At 44.5% G+C, this 12538-nt stretch overlaps 1 protein-coding gene across 10 annotated transcripts in view; it reads right to left on the reverse strand.

Annotated features, from left to right (window-relative positions):
- Positions 1 to 12538, reverse strand: part of SH3KBP1 (SH3 domain containing kinase binding protein 1) — a 354705-nt gene that overhangs the window by 72730 nt on the left and 269437 nt on the right. For all 10 annotated transcript variants that reach the window (XM_055376721.2, XM_055376717.2, XM_055376718.2 and 7 more), the window contains one exon: positions 4806 to 4913. In XM_055376721.2, the coding sequence (XP_055232696.1) occupies positions 4806 to 4913 (108 nt within the window). The remainder of the gene's footprint in view (positions 1 to 4805; positions 4914 to 12538) is intronic.

Raw genomic sequence — 12538 nt, forward strand, 5'->3', positions numbered from 1 at the left:
GAAGTATCATCAAGGCTTAGTTGACTTCAACACATGGTTCCCTTGGCAGATCTTTCCCTTTGGTGCATGAAGGGGCCTCAAGTGATACCTGCCAGACCCTTGGTAAGAACAACAAACTCCTCTTGTTTTGATTCCTTGCCCTCCCGGAAAGCACCGGATAAACGTGGCTTCTGGTGGAACCCGGCTTCTAAGGAATCAGACCCATAGGGGACAAAATGACCTGGGCAGGCAGACCTCTGCGTTCCAGACTGGCTGACATCTGAGTTCTTGTTGCGATGAGTAAGCTGGCTGCCTGCTACCTGATTAAGTCTCTGTGACTCAGCAAAGGCGAGCCTGCATCATACTCACAGGGACATCTTCGAGGGCAGGTTTCTGAGTCCCTGAGGCTGAGCTCCCACTGGGGAGCATTCATTAGGGAAACGCCTATGGGAATCTTAGCAATGCCATCATTCTCGACTTGCAGTAACACTGAAGAGCCCTCCAAATAAATGCATGGTAGATCAGTAATATCTTCTGGTGATTTGAACAGTTTCTCTTAAAAGAACTGGAGCCTGAGATTTAGTTTTTTTTTGAGACAGGGTCTCGCTCTGTTGCCCAGGCTGGAGTGCACTGGCATGATCACAGCACACTGCAGCCTCAAACTCCTGGGCCCAAGCGATCCCCCAAACTCAGCCTCCTGAATAGCTGGGACTCCAGGCATGTACCACCATGTCCAGCTAATTTTTCTTATTTTTGTAGAGATTGGGTCTTGCTATGTTGCCCAGGTTGGTCTCAAACTCCTAGGCTCAAGCAGTCCTCCCACCTTGGCCTCCTAAAGCGCTGGGATTACAGGCATGAACCACCACACTGGCCACTTTCTTAAATAACACTATCTTTCAAAATACCTATTCTAATTTTGTTCTTTTTTTAATGACAGTGAGCAGTTGTTTCTGCTGTTTTTGAGAGTCTAAGTTCCCCGTTAGCCTTCTGTAACAATGACACAGCACACACACTGCTTCATTAGAGTTCTCAGAATATTTTATCTTTCCGTTCTGGTATTCAATTTTACTGTCAAGGCCAAAAATAAACAGACAGCCATTGAATCTAGGTTCTCTTATAAATAGCTTACATAATTGCTCTAAAATATGCACCAAGAGATCAACGGATGCTCTTCTGGAATATCTTGAGGAAAAACCCCAAAGCATTTGTTACCCTGGTGAGAGAGAATCCACCAAGCACTCTCCGAAAGAAAGATGGCCAGGAATTCCAAAAGGCCTTGTAGTAACTACCTGAATTCACACCCCAGCAGAAAATATGTCAGCCTTATCAGAATGCTCTGCTGATGCCTACGGAGTCAAGAGGCCTGCTGTTGAATAAATGCCGTTTGCTTCTGTCTACCCTAATCATCACAGATCGTCCTCTTTTCTGGGTGAATGATTGTAACCCCAGTCACCGGCAAGACAAGATGACATCTGCTGAAACCAGTGGCAGAACGTTTCAGACTCTATCATTCACATAGTGCCTTCGTGTTAATGATTCTAATCATCTTCACACCCTCAACGCAGCAAATGACAGCCCTATCTCCAGTCGCATTGTGACCAACTCACCAATACTCTGGGTGCAGCAATAAAGGCTGGTATAACAACCAATGTGAAGATGGTTGGCTGGTTTTTATAGACCAGAGGAGATGGAAAGGGATGTTATACTTTGAATTTTCTAGAAGTTAAATGTTAGGTTATACAATCACTTTTCAGCTATAGGTATTACTTTGTCTGACAGGTATGACTATTGTTTCCCTTAAATTGGGTTTTCTGCTTCATAAGGACAAGGTTAAAAGACCTATCAAAGAGATGGCGGCTGCTTGTGGGGGATTAGAGAGATGCCCATGGGGCCCCAGAGAGCGTGCATGTCCCAAAGAGCGTGCCATGCCCAGTCCACTCGTCACTGACAACTTCACTCTCCTGGTGGAAGTGCTTCCCTTAATAGCTTATGTAACACAGAGCTTCTAGAAAAGTACAGTATGGAGTAGCTCTCACCTGAGTGAATTTACTGCCCCCCCAAGACATGACTGGGAATTAGAAGGCATGCTTTACCCATTTGTTAAAAGAATGATCTAGATTTTACCCTAGTCTTCAAAACCCTACTGCCCATCACCACACAAATAACGACGTGAGGTAATGCATATGGTAATTAGCTAGATTCAGTCATTCCACAATGTATATATACTTCAAAGCATCACGTTGTAAACATTAAATACAAACAATTTTATCTGTCAATTAAAAAAACATACTGCCTCAATCAGAACCAATAAGGTGGCAAATGTCTAGTGAGATGGTATGCTTGCTAAGATTCCTTGGTCGAAGGGAGAGGAGTCACCATGAAGGTCTTGGCGCCCAAATGCTTCAGGATGTGCCTAGCTTTTACCAGCCTCACAAAGATAGGGGAGAAGCGGGGTATGGGCAGACTGAACAGCCCCCTTGCCTCCACTCACTTGGAGAGGCCTATATCAAGTGTCCTTTCAGAAGAGTCTGGCAGGTCTCCATGGCCCTAAACGCCAGACCTAACTGCCTAACTCTAAGCTCACAAGGACAGTACCCATGTGCATGCTTCACTTTCAGTCAACCAGCACAGTGGCCAGCCCAGAGAAAGGACTCAATAAATACTGAATGAGTGAATGAAAATAAAACATTTATCAGGCAGCAGATCCAGAAAAAAAAAACATGACAAATAACATAAAGATTATGCCATTCTGTGCTCACGTGTCTCTACCAATACATTTTCTAAGTTGCTAGATTTATTTTTAATGGCTATTTATCAAAGTTTTTAGATGCATTTGGATTCCCAGGGAAGCTCGCCAAGATACCAAGATAACTGTGTTGATTTGATCAGCTGGAGCAAAAAGAACTAGAGTCAGCCTTCTATCATTACTTCACAGTTTTAGCTAGAGTCTTCCTACCCTCGTGGTAAATAGTAATTATAAAGACTGGAATAGTTAATCTGTGTGAGGCATTTACCAACTACTAGGCACCATGTTTAAGAATTTATGTGCATCATCCCAGTAAATCTTCTCTCAACACTTCGACAAGGTAGGTACAATTATTCTCATGATTTTATGGATGAGAATGCAGAGGCTTAGAGACATTCAGTGACTTGGGTTTGGCTATAGAACAAGTAAGTGACAGAACCAGGATTCAAACCCAGATCTATCTGATGCCACAGCCTAGGGTCACAACCACTGTACTCTTTGTAATGTTTGCCATCCTTATTCCTGCGTCCTACTATTTCAAAACATTTCCTATGCAGTCACTACTAAGTGTTTAGTATCTTTTCTTCTCAGTGACTGATTTTGTCAAATGACAATCCACTATTGCTACAGTCATCAGTAAAAACATTTCAAGTGATTTTGCTTGGTGGAAAATTTCCTTATTGAATGATGAGCTCTTCTCTGTTGTGTGAATTTATTTCCCTCCTAAAATACGGGGGATGGGGGAGGAAACCAGAAGGTGGGTTGTCATCACTTAGATACTTGCTTCTACACTAGTGCTTCCTATACTGTAATATGCAAGCAAATCACCAGAGAACGCTGTTAAAATGCAGATTCTGATGCACCAGGTCTGGGGTGGGGTCTGAGCATTTCTAACAAGCTCTCAGGTGATGCTGCTATTGCTGGTCCATGGATCTCACTTTAAGTATCAAGAATCTAGGAAACATTAAGAACCAGAATCCAGATTCTCTAGAATCCAAACTCAGACTCCAAGAGAGAATAACAGGTGTGGAACAGAACATCCTTCACCTAAACAATACAAGAAAGCAAGCAATCAAAAAGCTTACAAAGTGTGGCTAACTTAGCCTTTAAACCAACCTAATGGTCTATGGGCCGTAATCTTGGCAGGCGCCAACACCATCTAGCTTCTTAAACAATTACATCCATTCATCAAAGCAGCACAAATTCCATTAAATGCTACTTTAGTATCCTTGGCAACGAAGCCACCAGCACTGTAGCTATCCTTCCCACACCTCAGCCCTACTGGAACCGTGCCACGGCAAGATCTGGCTCAGCACCGTCCAGTAACAGAGTCCCCATGGACATGAAGTGGGTTGAGGCTGGGAAAGGTGGGCAGAGGCCACGCAAAAGCCTGGGCAAAGAACCTAAATATGGGATTGCTCCTCCCTTATACTGGAAAGTGCTTCTAACTTTCCAGTATTTCTTATTACATCGTCAGCAGGGAAAGAATACACCTGGAGTGAGGCAAACACAGATGGAGTGGCTGATTTAAACAGTGGCATGGTCAAATGGGCTCCCACAACAAAAGAGAAACCGTGGATGAGAGATGTGTATATACTAATATACGGATATGTGCGGGTGTACTCACACATGTACGCATATAGTGTAGAAAGATTAACAGGCCTCGCCCTGCATCCTCAGCCTTACAATGTGCTTTTCAACCACTTCCACAACACTGGCTACTTTCCCACCCCCAAGGACCATGCTATGTGGGATGCTGGCAGTCCACTTACCAAAAAGAGCACCCAAGGTTCTCACAGTTTATTTGGGTGCTGAAATGTGCCAGTGCTGCACCGAGTGCTTTACACACACTATCTTGTTTATGTATGCAACAACCCCAGAGTAGAGATCACTGTTGCCAGCTAACAGATGCATCCTATGATGAAACTTGTTACAGAGTATATGGCATCTGAGGGCTCAGAATCTGGGTCTGTTGAATGTTCAAATGCCAGTGCTCTTCAACATTACACCAAACTTCCCCCATCCCAAGTCCCAACATGGGAGCCACAACTCCGCTGAAATCAAAGTGAAGGAGACTTACATTCCCTTCCTTTTCAAAGTCCGGTGGAAGTAACTTCACGAAGTTATCGGGGAACACGCCTCGTCTGCCGTTCAGCTCTCCTTCCCACCAGCCTACGTCGATGCAGTCCTAGAAAACAGGAGAACAGAGAGTGAGAGATGGGGGCAAGCAGCCTCCAGAGGGGTGTAACCCCCCTTTTCAAGAGAATGGAGGCCCTCTCCTGGAGGTCCGTGTTAATGAGGCAATGGTTACCAAGTCAGCACAAACCCCAATGTCAGAGGGGAAAACAAAAGCTTAAGTCCGCTTAACAATGTCGGCTGGTACTCAAAACCCAGTGCTGCTTTTAGATGCCCTGAATCAATAAGGTCTTCTTTTTCCTTTCTTTCTTTCTTTCTTTTTTTTTTTTTTTTTTTTTTTTTGAGACAGGGTCTCACTCTGTCGCCCAGGCTGGAGTGCAGTGGTGCAATCTCGGCTCACTGCAACCTCCGCCTCCCGGGTTGAAGCGATTCCTCCATCTCAGCCTCCCAGCAGCTGGGATTACAGGAACGTGCCACAATGCCTGGCTAATTTTTGTATTTTTTAGTAGAGACGGGGTTTCACCATGTTGGCCGGACTGGTCTCAAACTCCTGACCTCAGGTGATCCGCCCGCCTCGGCCTCCCAAAGTGCTGAGATTACAGGCATGGGCCACTGCGCCCAGCCTTTCTTTTTTCTTTAAGGGTGGGAGAATATGTGTTTTCTTCATTTTAATTTTACTGAAATAAAAGTATTTCACTGACTGCAAATATGGCTTAGAAAATATCACATGCACAAATGTGATTAGCCTGTCACAAAGCTTGTCAACATTGAAAAAAGGTTTTGTGACAGTCAGCCAACCAGAAGAAAAATCATACTTTACACAAGCTCATTAATGCACTGCTCTCCTTCACCTTCTCCTTTGGATGTTGATGGCACACAGCTGCCATCATGAAAATCCCTTCCTCCACTTTACAGGATGCAATGTTGGCATCCTAAACGAATGAATAAGGCTCTTCATTCTTCCAGAGTGAACTTGCTTCCCTTTGGATAATCTCTATTTTGTTCATTCATTCATCAAACATTTATCAAGCATCTACTTTGTTCTGGACACTGAGCCAGGTGCTAGAGAAAGGACAACGAGCAAAAATGGCAAGAGCCTGGCCTTTTTCATGAGCCTAATGGCCCCGTGGTTCTCCTGGGCACATAACCTCATGCCACAAAACCACTTCTAGTTTTTCCCATTTTCAACTGGTTGGAAGTCCCATTTGCTGGAGTTTTATCATATGTCTCACATTTGTCCTCTGAGTCCAATTCCACTTCTACCACCTGACCCAGGACTCATCCAGCCGACTGTAAACCTCCTCACTTGGGCAACGCTTCCTGCCCAGTATATATATAATATACACACCACTGTCAAATATAAAATTCCTTGAATAAAATCCCTGTAATCAGTTAATCTCCATCCCACTTCAGGCATCCTGACCCTGAGCCTGCTTTTTGTCCTATAGCAGACTCCCAAGTCTTGTGATCAACAACTTCCAGCTGAAGCCCAAAATGAGAAAAGGCTTTCCAAAAAACAAACAAACAAAAAAAACCTGCTGGTAACACATAAGGGAAAGCAAGAAGGTGACAGAGAAAGAGAGGAGATCATGTTCAGGGCCCATGAAGAACCCATGGTCTCCACGACACCAGTGGGATTAGAAAAGGGCTCAAGTACCAGATGTGCAGCTGGCCTAAGGCCTTGCTGTAGGGCCCTGGGAGAGCCATGGCTTGTATGGCTCATTTGTACCTTGTTAGATCATACATTCCAGCAAGGTGAGGAGCACATCTGACTTTTCACCATTATACCCCCAGCCATGTACACAATGCCTCATATAACAAGTATTTGTAGAATCAATGCAGACTCTTTCTAGCCCTGAGAGTTCTGCGATCTCCTCCAGTCCAATACTTGAATTACTGTAGAACAGGATGGCCTCTATCTGCCTAAACTCGTGGGAATTCTCTATAAGCTAGCATAAGGCCCACCTCAGGTAGGAAGTAACTCATCACCACCTTCCACTGCCCCAGTGGTATCTGTTACAAAGATAAGCTGACCCCTTAGGGTCTTCCTTAGGGAAGAGAGTGCAGATTTTGGAAATCAGTCCTTAGTCACAGACTATAAATTCTAGCCCCAACCAACAACAAAAAAAACAAAGACCCTTGAAGTATCAAGTTCAGATTTACCCAGAACAAAACAAGGGTCCAAAAGTCTTTCAACATGAAAGGATGCTTATCTTTCTGGAAAAATGACAGTGAGAAGTCCAAGTAGATAGTCTGGTCCTGCCCATGTCACATCACCCCCTGAATACTAGCATCAGTCTTCAAAGAAGAGATTTATGAACAGGAGTGGTGGCAGGATTTGGTGGCTCCTGAGGTTCTTCTGACCCTAGGATGTTACAAACATCATCAATGATACCAGAAAAACTTATGAAGGAAGCTGGGAGTAGAATTTCTTTGACCCTAATTCTTGGAATTAGGTTTCTTCAAAACTCAACTTGAAACTCACCTTTAAGAAACTGACTATGATGAATGCCTTATCTTTTCTCTAATGCTCAGTACAGTGTTAATTTGCAATTAATGATATTCAATTCAATAAACATCTATTAAATGCAAAATATATTTAAGCTCTGTAAGCACCAAACCTTAAACATGCAGATGCAGAGAACATGATCTCTAACCCCAGGGAGCTTAGAGATGTATGGGAAAGACAGACATACAATATTACGCAAGGTCCTTTGGGTAACAGGGATCAAATGAGTGCTCTAGTACCAAAAGAGGAGAGAACCATTAACAGTTTTTGCAATAATCTGAAATCTTTACATGTGTGAATGGTTTGCTTAGCTGAGGACTGGTCTTCCTTCCACATTCATTTCGGGTCATCTGATACAGAACTATGCCCACAAAAGGTATTCAAAAAAAAAACTATCTTTTTTTGCAGGGAGACAGAGTCACACTCTCATTGTCTAGGCTGGAGTGCAGTGGCATGATCTCGGCTCACTGCAGCCTTGACTTCTTGGGTTCAAGAGATCCTCCCACATCAGGCTCCTGAGTAGCTTGGACTACAGGCACATGCCACCATGCCTGGCTAATTTTTCATATTTTTAGTAGAGATGGGGTTTCGCCATGCTGCCCAGGCTGGTCTTGAACTCCTGGGCTCAAGGGATCCATCTGCCTCGGCCTCCCAAAGTGCTGGGATTACAGGTGTGAGCTACCACACCTGGGCTCAAGCTTTCTAAACAGTGTAAATCCATGCTTCATCTTAGTCTTATGCAAATAATAACCCAAGAACCTTTTTTGCTTCACATGTGAGAAAAACAATATAGAAAATGTTAATAAGCAAAAGCCCATCCAGAATAACTTTGGTTTTTTTTGTGGTTTTTTTGTTTGTTTTTGTTTTTGCTTTTGTTTTGAGACGTAGTCTCACTCTGTCGCCCAGGCTGGAGTGCAGTGGCGTGATCTCGGCTCACTGCAACCTCCGCCTCCCTGGTTCAAGCAATTCTCCTGCCTCAGCCTCCCAAGTAGCTGGGATTACAGGCATGTACTGCCACACCCGGCTAATTTTTATATTTTTAGTAGAGACAGGGTTTCACCATGTTGGCCAGGATGGTCTCGAATTCCTGGACTCAGGTGATTCGCCCACCTTGGCCTCCCAAAGTGCTGGGATTATAGGTGTGAGCCACCGAGCCTGGCCCAGAATAACTTTAGATCCCATACACTCCTACGGGAGAAAATGGTACATAATGACATTGTATGTCTCATATTTCCCCTTGGTGATGACTGGCTTGGATGGCCCATCTATATTCTGCTTCTTAAGGAAAACACTAACAGTGCTACTCATTGCATAATTCAAAGAAGAGAAGGGAAGCATGAAGGGAGAACACAATATGTCTAATTGTTCTGATTGGTACAAGAATAAACACAAGGTCCATGGACGAGATAAGCACAGTCAAAAGAGAAAACTGCCAGTGTGATTTAGTGCTACTAGCAGAAGTAGAAAAAAAAAAAAAAAACAAGAAAAAATAGCCAAAGAAAAGAGTCTGCTATAAGACAGAAAGTGGGCACAGGGTCAGGATGCCTGGAGTGGGATAGAGATTTACAGAGAAGCAAGGCATTTTTTTCCCCCAGCAATACAAGCTAATTTAAGGGAAATAGGAATAATTTTAACAGCAAAATGAGAAGTGAAAATAAGTCCTCTTCAACAAACCAGACAAAAGAACTAGTCTTTTGATGGCAGAGATGAAGAGACTTGTATGAGGGCTGTGCTTTCGAAAGTATAAAATAGCAGCAAATTCTATTTATTTGTTTGTTTATTTGAGACAGAGGCTGGCTCTGTTGCCCAGGCTGGAGTGCAATGGCATGATCTCGGCTCACTGCAACCTCTGTCTCCCAGGTTCAAGCGATTCTCCTGCGCCAGCCTACCCAAGTAGCCGGGATTACAGGCACCTGCCACCACGCCTGGTTAATTTTTTTGTATTTTTAGTAGAGATGAGGTTTCATCATGTTGGCCAGGCTGGTCTTGAACTCCTGAACTCAGGTGATCTGCCCGCCTCGGCCTCCCGAAGTGCTGGAATTACAGGCGTGAGCCACAGCGCCTGGCCTCAATTTATTTACTGAGAACCTAAAATGGCTCTCAAACCTGGCTGCACACTTAGAATCACCTGGGAATTAAAAAAAAAATGCCAATGGCTGGGCTAGACTTCTAAAATGTGCAGGATAGGAGATGAATCCAGGGGAGAAAAGAAAACCATCATGTCCTTGTGGGGCTCCCAAGCTCAGAGTCTAGTGGGAGAGGCAGACACAGTGAATCAGAATGGCACAGAAACACTGGCAGAAGTGCTAGGATGGATTTACAAACAAGTGGACCAAGACAAGCTGGGCAGCCTGGAAGCAGAGAACAAGGACAAGAACTGAGGCAATGAGAATGGTCAAGGGCAGACTTGCTGAGCGTAAAGGAAGAGAAGAGGGAGAGAGGAAAGCTGTGCTCATGGAAGAGAACATACAGGAATTAGAGCTTGGAACAAACCCCGCCCCTCCAACATCTACTGAACAGTGATATGAGGTGTGAGGCAAGACAGCACCCACTGAGTGACAGGGGCAGAAAGGAGGGGCAGGTGATCAACCGCTTGTGAGGCCCGACTGCCATCAGGGCGGAAGTGGATGTCCCCAAGGAAGACGGTAGAAGTTGAGTGAAGGCAGGATGGTGAGGCAGTAGCTGACCACTGAGGAGAGAGGTAATGTGGCCCAAGTACTACAATTTGTTTCCAAATCTGGGGCGCTATTAATAAATTACACCAGGACCCCAGGCATAACTCCAGACGACAGTCACCTTCTGGAGTTTTAGACTCTAATACAAATGAGAAAGAGCATTGTAGGCAGGTGAGGGGATGAACTCTGAATGAGGTGGGAGGTAGAAATGAGAAAAGGAGCAGCATGTAGATGAAGCTTCCAGAAAGCTGCTGTTTAGACATAAGCTCTATTAGCATGAACTCAGGGGAAAGTAGACCTAAACCCTTAGCAAGAATATGGAAAGAAATCATATTTCTGACATATCATTTTTACTCTTTCAAACTCAAGTCCTTAAAATGGCCAAAATGGTTTCTCTATGCCTCAACACCAGGGAGATATTAGGGTAACATATACTTTTCCCTATAAAATGCAAATGATGTTTTTCCTTTTAAGGAATGAATGAATTGAGCATTAGGCGTTGTGTAGTCCAGCCTCTGCGTTCTGCTACATCTCAGGTTATCTACTCTCTCCTAGCATACTGCTTATAACAGGGAACTCACTTTGTCACAAGGGAGCCATTCCTTATTTTGCCTGACATGTTCAAGTGGAACTCAGAGAGAGGTGGAACAGAGCAAGCATGGGCCATGTGACACTTAAGCTGTTCCCTAGTGACGAAAGCTCCCTGGATCTCGGTTTCCTGACACATGTGAAAATCTTTGCAAAGTATAAAGAGTGACACAAGAGCTGGTTGTTGTTATTGTCGTCATCGTGATTATATGGCCTGGTCCGAATCCCTGAGGGACAATGTGACCAGGAGAGCTGCTTAATTACACTCATGTGCATTTGTCATGCGACCCAGCGCCATCCTCGAGTGCCAAGGAGCCACTCCTAGTCCCTGCTGCCTCAGGTGAAACCCCCTGGCAGCAGCTCACACACTTGGAGGGGGTCCAAGGGGAGGGATGCCAAGGCCCCGGGGTGTGTCTGAGGAAGGAGGCCTTGCCCAGACTTCAGTATCGGGCCTCAGTCTGTTCAATCTTGCCAGCATGGCCCCGTGTAACCTGGCCGAAGTGCTCCACACAGCTGAGAGCGACTCCCTGACATACAACCTGTGGGCACAGAGAGGGCACGTGAGACCTGGTGTGCCTATCTCTAGTCTAGGCACTTCAAATCTGTAGAAAAGACAAACTTGCCACCTAGCTTGTACATTGGTTAACAGAATGAGCTACAATCTCATCTTGGGCTGTTTTGTCAAGAGTACAAAGCCATGTACTAGATGAGTGGCTCTCACACCTGTCTGCACATTTAGAATCACCTGGGAATTTAAAAGAAAATGCCGATGTCTGGGCCAGACTCCATACCCATTAAATCACAATTTGGGGGTGGGGAATGGGCACAGGAAATCAGTGCTTTTACAATGTCCCTAGGTTTTTCCAGTGTGTAGGCTGAGAATCAGTGATTTAAGATGAACGCTTCTCAAGCTTTAATGTGCATGCTTCTCACTTACGGATTTTGTGAAAATGCCAATTCAAATTCAGTAGGTCTGGGGCAAGTCTGAGATTCTACACTTCTAAGAGGTTCCCAGGTGATGCCAATGCCGCTACTCCGTGGACCATACTTTGAGTCACAAGGTTCCTGAAAACGATAAGCTCCTTGAAAATGAGGATTCTTATCTTCACACCTCTGTCTCCATCTAATTCCTGCCATAGTGCCCGGAACATGTCAATTCTGAGTAAATGTTGACTGAATAGATGAATGACCCAATCTTCCTCCAGACTGTTGTTCCACTTCTCTCCACTTTCAAACATCAGAAGTGAGGTCAAACTGAACAAGGGGGAAGCAGGTATAGAATTACTACACAAAGGAAGCTTCATCTATATGATCAGGCTTTACCTGCTGATCTGTTCTGAATTTATTATTTATTCAAAATTGTGGCAAAAACTTTAAAATTACCTCAAAAAGGAAGGCTACATTTTCTCAGGCATTGTAAGTGTCTTCTTTGAGTTCAAATGGGAACATGCAGCTTAGAAACAGACATTTCAAACCAAAAACTGAAAACATAAAAATGGGTACACCACTTGATGCAAACGAAAAAGAAATGTATTCTGCTCAGTCACTTCTGGTGGTCAGCTGCCCCCAGGCTCCCCAGTCCCAATTTCCCAGAAGTTATCCAGCATGGCTGTTCTTTATGACCTTCCCTGATATCATTTGAGGAGAAAATGAGTGTTGGACAATTTGGGTGAGGCTGTTAAGTGAGCCTCAGCATGCCCCCAGAGGGCGTCACACCCTCAGCAACCACCAGCAGTATGGAAACAGCCATTTAATATTTGCTAATGAACACCTTCTGCATAGAGCTTAGGGGTGGGGGCTATTGAGCGAAAGTTCCATGGAAGCCGGGGCCCAGAAGCACTCATCTCTGCCTCTGCTTATTAACACCTCCCCAAGAGATGCAATTATTCTGCAAGGCTGGGATTT

The sequence above is a fragment of the Gorilla gorilla genome, chromosome X (assembly GCF_029281585.2).
Source record: "Gorilla gorilla gorilla isolate KB3781 chromosome X, NHGRI_mGorGor1-v2.1_pri, whole genome shotgun sequence".
NCBI classification, from domain to species: Eukaryota; Metazoa; Chordata; class Mammalia; order Primates; family Hominidae; genus Gorilla; species Gorilla gorilla.